This window comes from Lissotriton vulgaris, chromosome 5 (assembly GCF_964263255.1).
Source record: "Lissotriton vulgaris chromosome 5, aLisVul1.2, whole genome shotgun sequence".
NCBI lineage: Eukaryota > Metazoa > Chordata > Amphibia > Caudata > Salamandridae > Lissotriton > Lissotriton vulgaris.
Genome location: NC_141693.1, coordinates 1,912,059,434 through 1,912,074,245, shown reverse-complemented (window position 1 = coordinate 1,912,074,245; position 14,812 = coordinate 1,912,059,434). Strand labels below are relative to the sequence as shown.

Sequence of the window (14,812 nt, the reverse complement as noted above, 5' to 3'; positions counted from 1 at the left end):
TTGCAGGTTCCATATATGTGGCGGTGCTATTTGTATTATAGAAATTTCCGCAAAGGCATCAGCGATCGCTTCTGTAATACCAAAGTCCCCTGGGTGCGCAGAAAGCTTGTACAGACGCTCTATCATGGCTGCATGTGCATTGTCTACATTGTCACAGCCCTTCCTTCGGCTCTCAATTCCTCAAAGTCTCCATTCAGGGTTAAGAGTTTGTGACTGTCAATGTAAACGATTTTTACTCACTTGCCCAGGTTGTAATGTATATCCACTCTGAAAGTAAGAAGAAAATGGAGGAAATGTAAAATCAAATCGAACACCAAGAAGTAGGTTACCCTAAACCATTTATTAAACTTACCCCGCTCTGTAGGAAAAGTGGCTGTTAAAAAAAAAAAAAAAATTCATACATTAGATCTCAAATCATATCAGTCCATTCTTAGTTGTCTTCGTATTAATTGAAACAATCTTCTACCCCCACCTAATCCCACCCTTCCCTCCACCTGTTATCACTCATCCTAGTATTCTATGTACCCCTCATTCCTCGTTTCTTTGTTCTTTCCACCCCATCAACCCACTACCTGAGCAGTGAGCATCCAGGGGTGATGTACCAGATGATTTCCAGGGGTAAGACGCATCCCGGACGTTATTGCAACTCCAAACTTCACAGTACAGGGTGAGAAGTAGGTACAACAAGAATCAGATACAATATTCTGGAACTCAATACTGTATTTGTGGGGCAGACAGGTTAATATCCACTTATGCTATTCGTTTGTAAATTATGTGATTTCCATATTTTCTCTTGTGATGACTAATCCAACTGGCTCTTGTTATGAGATGATATTCCATGTTAGGCTATCAGTTTCACACCACTTGTTACTGATCAGATAACTGTGACAGACGTTTCGTCTCATGAATCTAACAGGTCAGAATCATTTCTACACTTTAAGAAGACAAATTATCTAAAATGGAGGCCTCTTTCTCACTTGAGTTTTTTCTGACCAGCTTCTTTGTCTGATTTCCAGGTAGATTGTCCCCTCTCCTATTGCACTATAATTCAAGCTCCTCTTTGTCCTTTTCCTCCACATATTTTCTAACGCCCCACAAAACTGTTCCACATCGCCTCCTTGGAATGTGAAAAGGGAACATAAGAACTAAACCAAAAGCAGTAAATCTTCAGCTAAGCAGGGAAGCATGGAAGTGATTGCAGAACAGCCATGCAGCCTTGGCAAGTGGGCACTCTTACCCTCTACAAATAAATCCCAAAGAGGGGGTGTGAGGGAATGGGGTGTATTATATGGTGTGGTTGTGCAGCCTCACCATGTAATGCACTTACCATACCCTTTCAGAATTTAAAGTTACATTTGTTAAACCCTCAGCTCAACCCTGGGTAGCAGTGGCACTGAGCAGTCAGGCTTACACAGAGGAATAAGTGTATAGAATTTGTACAGCACCAAAACAATTGAAGAAGAAATCAACACAACACTTAATAAATCCAACAACAATTTATACAAAGAGACTGTATTTTTATAAGAATTTAGACACTAGCAAAAAAAAAGACCGATAGGAGGGTTCTGGAGATATGGATTTTACAAGAAATAATAAATCAAATAATTTCACTCAACTGCAAACAAGCCTTGGCAAATTTGATGAATTTGACACTTAGCAACGTTTTCCAAGAAAACTTGGTTAGGTGTCTTAGCGGTCGGGTAGAAGCACCTGGGGCAACCAACTCTTGCAATGAGCTAGTCAGGGGACCAGCAAGGTCCTTAAAAACAATTACTTTCACAGAAGAGGCAGTCCTGGAGCAGTTCCAGACACTTTATTCGCATTGCAATGGATTCCTAGGGAGTAGTCCTGATGCAAGGGATGAAGGATGCTGACGATGCTCTAATGAGGCAGTGGACGCAACCCCATTGATTCCCTAAGTCCACAAAAATGGTGAAGGGGTTCTGGTAGCAGGTTTGATGTTCCACAAGGTCCTCTTTGGTCTGGTCGAAGTCTTGTCGCCACTGCAATACCAGTCGCCTGGTGTCACGGTCTCAGGCCAATCTTTCCTGGGTCGATAACTCGCCTTCTGTGGGTCCTAGCAACTCTCAGACAGCACTCCCGGGCTCAGTGAACTCGGGTGCAACTCTGCGTCAGGTCTTAGTCTTCGTGGGCGCTGTGGTGGTGGTAGCAACTTCAAGACGTTGGGCTACCAACTGGCACCAGCAGGCTTCTTCAGCTGTTGTATCCCTGTGCTGTAAACAGGAGGCCAGTCAGCTGGCCCATTGATTTCTCTTGGCTTGACAACTTCTCCTTGAGCAAGACACAGCAGGCACAGTGCCTCACTACGCTAGACACCAGGTGCAATCTTTGACAGTGCAACCTCTCTTTGTTGGTTCTTCAGTGCAGCAGGGCAGTCCTACTTCCAAATTTGTTGAGATGTTAGGTCTGTGTGCCAAGGGTGCCCCCTTTATGCTGAGAAAGTGTCCTCATGGTTGAATGCAGTTGTTAGCCAATATGCTACTAGGTTCCCTCCCACTTGGTGACTACATCTTGTAGAGTGCGGCATTTGGCTTTCCCAGGTTTTTTTTTTTTTGCAGAGTTTTATAAAGCTTGAACTTGACCCGAATCGGGTATCAGAGCACTTTACATAGCACCAGTTACGTTACATGAGGACACACATTCATTTTGTTAGGCATGGCGAGATTAAGTGATTTGCCCAGAATCACAGGATGTTTTAGCGTCATTACCGAGACTCGAACCCAGTTCCCCAGGTCAGAGGTCGAGCGCCCTAGCCGTTAGGCGAACTCCTCTCCCCATGCCAGACTTAAACGTCAATACTGACATTACTAAACACCTTCAAAGTATAAATATACCTTCACTTGATATGGCAAGGCACGGTGCGGTTCGGCTACCTACTTGCACAATGCGGCTCGCCACAGCAAGTCCCGAAGGAAGTCAAGTCCCCAACTGACGCAATGACCAGACGCGGCAATCCTCCTCGCAGGGAATCCAGCTCCAGTGTTTCTGACTGCCCTTGCGGGATTTTAGAGATCGAGACCCGGGAAAGAGATTCCAACTGCTCTCATTCTAAGGTATGGAGCAGACTAGAATGAAAAGACATAAGAGGGGCCCTGAAAACTAAACGTACTAAGAGGGGAACAACCCGCCAGGGCGAGATAATTATAAGAACATGAAAAGGGGGGTTCCCAGAATAGAGAGGAATAAAGATTTTTAAACTCTACAGGAAAAGCCCAAAAGGAACCAGTAGAATCATATCAAATATTTCTTTTTATTGACGTAGAAAAATATATCAGTTCAAGTAAATACATTAATACACAATACATTTCTTTATCATAATTTTGTTTGAAAGTATCGTAAAAAACACATTTAAGCAGCCACAGGACACAAAAGAGCATAAAAAATGTTGTCACACAATTCACTCACTCGTCCAATCAGACCAAGAATTCATACCCATACCAATACACACATACACATTCAAACAAAAACATTCAAGAAAAGCGCCGAATCGTGTTTCGGAAGAGTGCCAGTACAAGCTTCCTTCATCAGGGTGCGAGATATAGGTAATATGGATAAACGTGGTCTCTCAAGATCCAACAACCCAATCCTGGGAAGGAGTCCTAGTTATAATCATGGCTGGCAAAACTTATCTGTGGGCAGAAGAAATATAAAATAAGACAATATATAGTACATTAACCTAAAAACAGGGCAACGTACGAGTTAGAGCAGAGTACAATTCCACAAACCAATCCCAAAGGAAGGCCACCTAGATTATTGAAAAAGGTGTGTGTGAATGGGACAGGCACCTTATATCCCACATATAAAACATACAATCCAACGTGCTCAAAAAACGTGATCCCCTAAAAGATAAAAGAAAGAACAGAGTGAAAAGATAAAGTGCTTTTGAAGATCACAGAGCTTTCTCAAAGAGAGTACAAGCGGATGCATGTCACCACAATCTCAACAGAATACCATCTTTACGCGCACCCTATAGTCTGTCTGCGGAAGAGCCCTCTATGGAGATATGGGTGGCAAGTGGCAACTGGTTTAAGCCCTCTAGAAAACGCTCAAGGTTCTGTCAAGGCCCCGATTCAAGTAAGACGAAAATGAAACTGATGAAAATGTAAAAGCGCTGGTGGAAGGAATAATAAAAATTACCAATCAGAAAGCCAAACCTAAGTTCTAAGAGGGCATAAAACGCAAAAGGCAACAATCTTAAATAAAGTATGGAGTGGGGCAGCAACCCCATACATGCCTCTAGTTGTCTAATCTGCGGGGCAATGGAGAAAGATGAATATACAGAATGTACCTCAAGAAATAGTCCAGAAATCTGTTTCGAAGGTCTCCCGGATTATCAACATTTAGTCGCGGTTCAGAGAATAGCAGCTTCCAAATGAAGTCTATGGGCTAAGGAATAGTGTAGCACCTCAAGCTGGCGATAGAGTAAGCCCTAAATGGAGACAAATACTAAATAGTATCGAAAAGGGGGCCGATTTGTAAGGGGAAATCTTAACAGAATGCCAACAACAACAACGAAAAAATAGCATGAACGGACTAGATGAAGGGGGTTCCAAAAAGAGGCAACCACCTACGACTAAAATGAAAGGTGATGCACTAATTTCCAGGAAATATATTTAAATGTTTTTACCTCAGAACGGTAATTTGGTGGCAAAGGCAATGAAGGGGATGGCAAGATGCTCGAGAACAAATGCTCACGGCGGCATGGCAAGATAGACAGCCTAAAATAAGGACAAACATGTAAATGAAGCTGTAGAATTAACAAGAAAAGTCACGTGATAGAGCCGACCCTCTGAGTAGGTACTTGCTTGAAAAAAGGCTATGGTTCTCCCCGGAGGTTGAAAACGGCGGCGGGACCTCTCGGCTTCAAAGACCGGATGTGGTAAAAGCCTGGTTTGGAGAGAGGTTTAAATACCAAAATGGTAAAGTTGTAAGAGGGCACACCTGGCTATAGAGATCAGCCGGGAGACTAAAGCGTCAACTCGTACGCTCTATGAAGGAAAAATGGCGTCCGTACACAAGAGGTTTCTGAATCGAGCTGAGAGGGAACCACAGCCGGTGAAGCTAAACCTCAAAACAGAAGTAATCAACGAGTGCATGAATGAAGTAAAAGTGTTAAGGGGGAAAAAAGGAAAAATATTTTTCGGGAAAAAATATTGGAAAGAGACAAAATACTCACAATAAAAGAGAATATGCTAATTTAACAGGACTACGCACAAAAAACAGAACTATGCAATTAACAATTACGTTAGAGAAACAGAAGTGAGTAAATAAAAAAACTGAAGAAAAGGGAAGGAAGACCGATACTGTTGGAATTACAGAGGTTCCGTCTAGAGGGAACCCGGGGAAAATTACTGAACCACAAAGATACCTTAGAGAATGGCATTTTCCCACGGGATCTGCTCATTTAATCCAGAGACAGCCGTCTCCAGATAAAAAATCCAGAAGACTTCCCTTTTTCCTCTCAGGGCATCAATGTTACCATCTTTCGGGCAATGAACTCGTTCTAATATAAGCCATCTCAGATCGTTCAGGGAATGGTTGGAGGCTTTCCAATGAGAAACTAAGGGGGCCCCCATCCGTTGGTTTCTGATACAGGATTTGTGTTCAGAAAATCTAGTCCTGAACTCCCTACCAGTCTCTCCTACATAGCCCTTAGAGCAGAGGTCTTCAAACTTTTGTAGGTTGAACCCCCCCAGCTGATTTTTTTTAGATGTTGGGCCCCCCCACCACCTGACAAATTTCTGGAATCGACCGCCACACGCACATTCCGGGCATATGCAGCAAATAATGTTCAATACAATAAGAGTGTTTAGTAAACTGCAGGTTTGTGAGTGAGTGTGGTGAAATGACAGAGGCTTATTATGGCAGTAACCAGGGATCAGGGTGGAGGAAATAATGTGCTGATCCCTCAACAAACTTCCAGTCTTATGATTAGGGTTGCCAGCTCATTATTTTGATGTCACAGATGGTAAAAAAATAAGCAGTCACCTAAAGCTGTATTTTCAGCACTTGTCTGAGCATACTTTGAACAGCAAATATAAATAGAAATAACTTTTAATTGATTTCTAGAGCTGCCTACATGATCCATGACTGATAATAAAAGGGAATAAAGACAGAAAAGTAACATTAAAAATGAATACATGCTTCTTATTTATAACCATATTTAGCAATTTGCAGGCTGTTTAAACAACACATGGCAGGCTGGCATTTTGAGCGCCTGCCAATTTAATTTTAAAAGAAACTTTCAGGGACGTTATAGGGATTTTGGGGGCTCTGGGCCAAATTTATTTTGGGGGCCCCTGTTCAGACCAGCTTTGATTTAAAGATCCAGTCTCTGCTCTTTCATGCCTTCTTTGGTCAAATACTAAATGTGTGTACATCTAATATTCAGGGATAGTGATGTGTGTTTTCAGTAGGAAACACAACAGCAGTTCACTAATATTACTGCAAATAATCTCTGTCACACCCTCCCATTTCTCATATGTGAGGTCCTGTATAGAGCTAAAATAAACTTTTTTAATGGATGTTGCATGACACATAAACACATTTTGTCTGCAAAATGTCTGTAATAGACTCTTACATGTTAAAAATGAATAATAGTAAAATGCTATTTACAACATTGTGTTTGAAAATTATTCAAGGTAATGAGGGCAAGACTGTAGAACAGAGCTGGCTGCTTCAACGCCGCCCCCACCACCCCCTCTCCCCCTCACCCCCTTTTACAGGCTGGGGCCCTGGGCTGCCTTAAAGTCATAGCTCCCAAGGTTTCAGATTGCCATGTGTGACATTTTAAAAAAAATTGTTAAATTATGAGTGACATTCCAATGACTATGAGTGACACTTTCTTGCGAGCAAAAATCATGCAATTAAGACGAGTGAAACTTCTAAATATCAGTAATTACAGCCATTTGAGGAACAAGAAACTCCAAGAACTTCTTGAAACTGTTGCAGAGAGACACAAATGGAAGGACACTAACGAATTATGCAAGAAGGCTGGCCGTGAACAGAAATTGATAAGATCATGTTGTTTAGACATCTTACTCTAGTTTTTTACTGCAGCATCACTTGCTTCCAGTTTGTCTATAGGAACGTGCTGTTTTAGAGTGAGGTTTAACCATCTGTGACCGCCAACCTTGCTCATAATTGCTATAGTCTGGATTTTGCTACCTAACCTACATACATACAACACCATCTTGAGTCAGTGCTACCTAAAAGTTTTAATACAACGTACTTTCGTTTCCACATTATTTACTTTAGTTGCCACTTATACTTAAAGGGGAGTGCTACCTGTACCAAATATTTTTGCAAGCATGCTTCAGCACGTGCCATGTAACTATAGTAACACCGGCGGCGTGGACTTTCACTTAGTATAGTGACGACCCTACTGGTCACTTACTGCACTCATTGCCGAGCCACGATGTATTCACTCTGCCGCAGCCTGTCTTCATGATGGCAGCCACTGGAGTCGACACTCCTCGCGGCCGATCGCAGTCCTCAAGGTGGGGCACTGAGGCTGCAGTGTTGCGCGGCGAAGATCATCCCCATTCCTCCCTTAATTCTCCCATAGTGCTTCGACTCCCTGACTCACAGCCCACCCCTTCCCTGGGGCCCATCTTTTGAAGCGACTCGCGCACTCCTGTAATGTGGAGAGCTTACACCGGCCTGCCCCACACTGTCCTCCCAGATTCCTAACTCTGACTGTCCACGTAATAGTGCTTAATTTGTGCCGGTGGTTGCAGGTGATGGGCACCGGCTGTTTTAGTAGGTAGAAGAAAGACCGTCCCCTAAGGTGAAATAAAGAAAGACTAAGCAGGCTTTCTATTTGACACCACCTGGTTTTACCAGCAGTGGTGGAGAGCGACTGGGAGCACCCCAGAAAAACTTTGGGCCCTAAGTTTTTGTTTTAATCCAGCACTGTCTGTCTTTGCCAAATATCTCAATGTTCTCTTGTCACAACTAACTGCAATTACAGACACAACTGTGTCTCATGCAGGAATGCACTGTTCAAACTTGCTCAGGTGCAACACATTTTGTAACTTTCATTCAAATCATGTATCAAAAAATGAATCAAAAGTGTATACATATACAAATAAATCCTCATAAATTACACTTTCTCCAATGTCATTACAATAACAAGACCGCAACTAAACACACTGTGAAATTCATTGTTTACTATGATTTATAAGAGTACATGATTATTCGGGTCTTGCATATTTCAAACTTATTAGCAATTAATTCTCATTGCAAATATGGTTCAAATGTTCCTGACGAATATCTAGTTAATACGAAGACAAAACAGCAATTTCATCTGTGCTTGCGTTGATTCCCAATGCATTTCGATGCATCTGCATCTTCGTCAGGGGAATTACTGTGTGAATAAATAATAATGGTTTAAAAAATGGTAACCATTTATCCTGATGTAATCACATTCGAACATTTTTGTCATGAAACATACAAACACATTGTTCCTCTAAGGATAAAATACTCTACTGTATCCAAACATACCAGCTGTCCAAGCAATAATGTAACTATTCCTACTGTGGTATTCCCTATACATGCCATTAAGTTCAAACTAGTGTAATCAACGTATATATTATGTGAGTACTAGAGTTACTGAACTGCAAAAATAATGAAAGGGATTGCAGAAGGTTCAGAAAGCACCTACTAGGAGAGAAGATTGTGTGTTGAAGCAATCGACGCTCACACCTAAGATCAAGAAATGCATTTTGAGGAGGTGGGAGTTAATTGAGCAGGAGGAAGACTTCAGAACAGTATTTGTTGATAAACCCATATTTGCACTGTCAAGATCCAAAAACTTAAAGGAATTGCTGAAACAAAAAGATATGAAGGCTCCACAAGAGAAGGCTAAAGGAATGCGCAAATGTTTCAATTGTGGTCATTGTGGAAACGTACAGATGGGAGATACTTTCGCACATCCACATACAGGAAAACATATAAAACTTAGACATACCTCCGATTGTAATACCAGCTCGGTAATATACGCCATCAAATGTCCGTGTGGCCTAGTCTACGTAGGCCGCACTACAAGAAAGATTAAGATAAGGATTACGGAACATAAATCCAATATAAGGTTAGGTCAGGAGAAGTCAAGTTTGGCACAACATTGGAAAGAGAGACAACACACCATTCCCCAGCTAAGATTTACTGTACTAGAGCAGGTGTTGGTCGAACCCCATGTGGATCCCAACATAAGAATAGCTCAGAGAGAGACATTTTGGATGAGATATTTAAATACCGTGAAACCAGGTGGGCTCAATGACAAAATTGAATTTGCGTGTTATTTATAATAACATAATAAGCTCTGTAATAATTTCTGTGGTAATAAGTGAGTTGTGAATACAGGATTGGGTTCTGACTAAGTGCCATCAACGTTTGAGTACAAAGCAATTTGCAGTTGCATTATCACCTTTTATTTCATATTTTATTTTATTTTACATTCATTTGTTATGCAGTGTTTAAAAATCCATAAGACTCTTTTCAGTCTATAAGGCATTACACACAATATACACTAGGGGTATACTTTAGGAGACGCAGGACATATTTGATTGGCCGAGGGAGATCTGAAACCATAGCGGTCCGCATTGAGTTGGAGTAGTTAACAGGAAAGTCCTCTTTCTAGGACTATTGATGGGCGTCGTGTTTACCCACATAACGCTGTTCTCTGAAATAAATGTTTACCTTTCGTCACATTACATTTTTGCTCATAGCATTCAATGAGAGTATTGTAAAATGAATCACTGTAGCGGGTTTGCGAAGCAAGTTACAGACGGGCAGGCAGGGGACACCGGTCCATTGTTGATGACGGGTTTAAGTATATCCCGGCATGATGCGCGGCAACGCGGCGCTTCTGTTGTTGTTGGAGCGAGCGAGGATACCAGGGTTTGCGGAGCGGAAGGAACTTAGAAGGTAATTGTTAGAACATACCGGATTGCTGAGAATAGATGGCAATGTTTTGGAGAGCAATAGACACACGCTCACCTATGTAGTAAAGCGGGTTTCCGTTTTCGTTTTCAGTAATCAGAACAGTGTAAACAGGAGGCTCGAGTCAAACACCAGGAAAGCTAGAAGTAAGTGAAGCGCTAATGTAAACATGATGACGGTAGATGGCTGAAGGTATTTTGTATTCATGTTAGTTTCGATTTTGGTTTGCAGGACAGGCCGTTCAGTTCACGACATTGGATATAAGCATTTGTGCCCGATTTGAGGGTATGTCCCTTTCATTATTTTTGCAGTTCAGTAACTCTAGTACTCACATAATATATACGTTGATTACACTAGTTTGAACTTAATGGCATGTATAGGGAATACCACAGTAGGAATAGTTACATTACTGCTTGGACAGCTGGTATGTTTGGATACAGTAGAGTATTTTATCCTTAGAGGAACAATGTGTTTTTATGTTTCATGACAAAAATGTTCGAATGTGATTACATCAGGATAAATGGTTACCATTTTTAAAACCATTATTATTTATTCACACAGTAATTCCCCTGACGAAGATGCAGATGCATCGAAATGCATTGGGAATCAACGCAAGCACAGATGAAATCGCTGTTTTGTCTTCGTATTAACTAGATATTCGTCAGGAACATTTGAACCATATTTGCAATGAGAATTAATTGCTAATAAGTTTGAAATATGCAAGACCCGAATAATCATGTACTCTTATAAAGCATAGTAAACAATGAATTTCACAGTGTGTTTAGTTGCGGTCTTGTTATTATAATGACATTGGAGAAAGTGTAATTTATGAGGATTTATTTGTATATGTATACACTTCTTTTGATTCATTTTTTGATACATGATTTGAATGAAAGTTACAAAATGTGTTGCACCTGAGCAAGTTTGAACAGTGAATTCCTGCATGAGACACAGTTGTGTCTGTAAGTGCAGTTACTTTAGAAACCTGACAGGGGTTATTCAGGGAGCAGGTCTGCACCAATTTGCCAAATAGGAAATTGAGTATAGGCTTCAAGAATTGTGGTGAGCAGGTTACACACATACCCTTAGTCTCTTGTCACAACTCCCATATCTCTCACTCTGGCATCTCTCACCCAGTGTACTCTAATCAGATCCCTCTTTATCACAGTAGTTTGACATCACAATAAGCACTCGTGTACACTCACCAGAACTCGAACTTTAAATGTCCAGATAGCAGATCACTCGAATTCACTGCCCTCATAACAGACCCCTTGCAGTAGCTCTCACTGTCCTCTTACCAGATCCCTCGCATCTTCCCAGCCACTCGCCAGATTCCTCACGCTCCCTGTCTCACCAGACGACTCACTCTCCCCACTGTTTTATAAAAATCCCTCAAACTCGCTTTCCTCTAACTGGGACCCTCAAACTTACTCTCACAGCCCGGTTATCAGATTGCTACTGCTGTTTTATCAGATCGCTCACTCAATGTTCTCTTAACAGATAATTCAGAGTCCCATCACAAGACACTTTTGTCACCCTCATTTTCATACCAGATCCTTCACACTCACTCCCACTGTCCTCTTGCCAGATCACTCACTCGCTGCCAAAGCTGATGCAGAACACCGGTAAATACTCCTGTGAACTATGTCAACAATTCCCTTTCACACATGGCCTTCGCAGATCCCACCTATTCACTTTCCCCCACACACCTTTGCTCACACCTCCTACTTCTCATACAAGCCCTAATAGATCACTACTTGCACTAACAGCCTTCTCACTTTCACTCCTGCTTCATATCCCTATTGTTTTTCTGCCCCAAAACTCATCCTTTGACTTGTCAAACTTACTCTCCCACATTCTTGGCCCACACACACTTCCTGCCTAACACTCTTCTTTCCCAACCCCTCCCAAAACTTCTACGGAAACTTTGTTTGCTTTCTGGGAAGATAACTTTCCCAGGAGGGGGTTAATTCATACAGCTGAAATGCTGCAGTGGGAGGCAAGGGGTCTCCTCTGCTAAAACTGGCGTGTCTGTTTCTTTTCTTTCGGTTTTAGCAGTAGAGACTCCTTGCCTCCCACTGCAGCTCGAGCATGTCAGCGAAGAATTAACCCCCTCCTGGGAGAGTTATCAAGACAAAAGAACAGGTCGATTTCCCCTCCCTTCCCCCTCCAACTATACCGGCTCTAAGAAGGCTTGCGACGGACGGACGTAGGAAACAAAGATAAAATTGGTGTGGAGTGCGCGCCCCCCCTGGGATGGTGTCGCGCCCCCCCAGGGGGGCGCGAACCACAGATTGAAGAACTCTGCCTTAGAGCATGGGCAGAGGAGAAGATAGATGATATTACTCGATCTACAGTTCGTCATCTCTTTTAGTGGAATTCTCTTTTTGCCCCAATTAAGTTCCGAGATAGAGTGAACACTCTTACAGGCATGACATCCGCCACATTTGTGGCTGCCGGTGATGGGATTAGTACCAGTAATACTTCTCTGACTAACAGTAGGGCTATCCGGCAGTGAAGCCCTTACTAGAGCATTCCTAAGGTTTTTATTGCGACGGAACGCATATATAGGTTTGTCCAGTTTTTCAGCAGTTTTGTCCATGTTGAGGAGATGCCATTGCGAGTTGATGATATATCGCAATTTCTCATTAAAATTTGAATGGGTGGTCACAATGACTAGTTTCTTATCCTCATTCTTTTCCTTTGGACTCAGTAGAGCCTCTCGATCGAAGTACTTGGCTCTTTTATAGGAGTCCCTAATAAGTCTATTAGGGTAACCCCTATTCAGGAATTTCTTTTTCATTTGTGTAGCATGGAGTTCGAAGTTTCTCATATCTGTGCAATTACGGCGCAATCGGAGAAACTTGCTGAAAGGGATTCTGTTTCTCTGGCTACGCGGATGAAAACTGTCATACAACAGAAGGGTATTCCGGGCTGTAGGTTTTGTATAAAGAGAAACCTCAATGCAATTGTTGACAACTTGAATCCACACATCAAGAAATTCGATCTGCGATGAACTGGTGTTGGCACTGAATTTAAGATGGGGGTCACATAAATTGATCCAAAGGATAAATTCTCTAAGTTGTTCCTGTGGGCCTCGCCAAATAAAAAAGATGTCATCAATGAAGCGATTATAGTTGGTAATGTTCTCAGAGAACGGGGCGACCTCGTTATAAATAAACTTTTCTTCAAATACCCCCATGTAAGCATTAGCTACATTGGGGGCACACGCAGCGCCCATGCTGATGCCCAGTACTTGTTTATATGTGATCTTGTCAAATTCAAAATAGTTCTCCTTGAGTACAATGGATATGATTCTACTGGTTCCTTTTGGGCTTTTCCTGTAGAGTTTAAAAACCTTTATTCGTCTCTATTCTGGGAACCTCCCTTTTCATGGAGCAGACTAGAGCCTAGAGGGACTCTTGGCAACTATAGCTAAACTAGCCTATAACTAAACAGCATCTACTTCTTCCCTGGTACTACACTTAGGTTAGGTATACTGGGGTAGGATTATTTTAGAAGCACCAGATGAATATTTTAGCCTGTGTTATTTATGTATGTATTTTTATGAATATATGTAATAGCTACAAACCATGCTATTACAGTATTATTTTATCTTACTACAAATGCTGTACGTATTATACTACGCATTCTGTCTTACGATTGTAGCAGTTCATATCTCTTGCATGAGAAATAAGACTGTTCAATAAACCCTTTTTATTGAAACGCCAGTTTCTCTATTTCTGTGCAACTCTGTAGAACGAAGCATGCACGATTGACTAAGTGAAAAGGTTATCTATTGTTTCCACGACTCTAAGATTGTTCCGACTCTAAGGGAAACAAAGCTGTCATGTTTATGCGGTTGTCAGAAACTAATGCCTTCTTGTTCATTCGAGAAAGTTTCTAGTGACCTCCGAGTTAGCTGGCACACACAAGTAATTACGTTTAATGTACTCGATAGAGACATACTGACCTTAGTCCTATGTCAAAACTATAGTGTATAATATTCAAATGCGCAGAGCCTATCGGGGATATAGGAACTACACTACAATACAAGTCAGGCTTAATGTAATGAGTTGTTTGATACCTTCGTATGCCCATGTACTCTGTACTTGCCAATTGGGCGACCAAGTCTTTCCACACTAAAAACTGTAGTTTTGTGGGCTTTACCGTCAGAACATGTAAGATACATGTTCTGCCTGTGTCATATATTGCACCCTGCCTTTAGGACTTGGTAGGCCTGCCTGCTGGGTGCCTAACACACATGTACAAGAGAAGTGCCGGCTTTGATATTGCTTTCAATGGCAACGTTGGGCTAGCAGTGCAGGACTGCTCTCTTAGTCTGCAGTGGCGGACTGGGAGACGTGTCTTACTTGGAGGAACTCCAGGGTGGCACAAACAGTGCAAGCCTGGGGTTACCCCTCTAACTTACCTGCCCAGAGTACCAGGGAGCCATTTACCAGGAACCTGTAGGTAAGTTAGCCATTTGCGAATGGGTACAGCCAATACGACATACACTTTAGGGCCAGGGCACTGGCACTGAGATCTGGTTAGCAGGCCTCAGTGCACTCTAAGAGTCAAAAAACCAACAGCATCAGTCAAAAAACATGGGGCGACATACAAAAAGAGGCATTTCCTTACCAGAAGTCTTTTTCACTAAAATAAAAAACTAATGACCAGGGAGGCGTAATTCTTGTTCGGGACCATAATGGTTCATATGAGAACCCAGAGAGCTGATATGGCTTTGAAGGCCTCCGGTGATTTTCGGATGCCATCTCCAACAGTGTGTGCTCCTGAGGAAGGCTTTCCCAACGGCAGAGTCATTGGCACTTATGTTCAAAGCTGATAT

General features: G+C 42.1%; 1 protein-coding gene across 1 annotated transcript in view; it reads right to left on the bottom strand.

Moving 5' to 3' along the window:
• LOC147717703 (E3 ubiquitin-protein ligase TRIM39-like) overlaps window positions 1–14,812 on the bottom strand; it is a 113,807-nt gene that overhangs the window by 15,225 nt on the left and 83,770 nt on the right. Inside the window, exons 8-9 of the mRNA XM_086924490.1 lie at window positions 353–373; window positions 241–267 (exon numbers count right to left, since the gene is read on the bottom strand). Of these exons, the coding sequence (XP_086780616.1) occupies window positions 241–267; window positions 353–373 (48 nt within the window). The remainder of the gene's footprint in view (window positions 1–240; window positions 268–352; window positions 374–14,812) is intronic.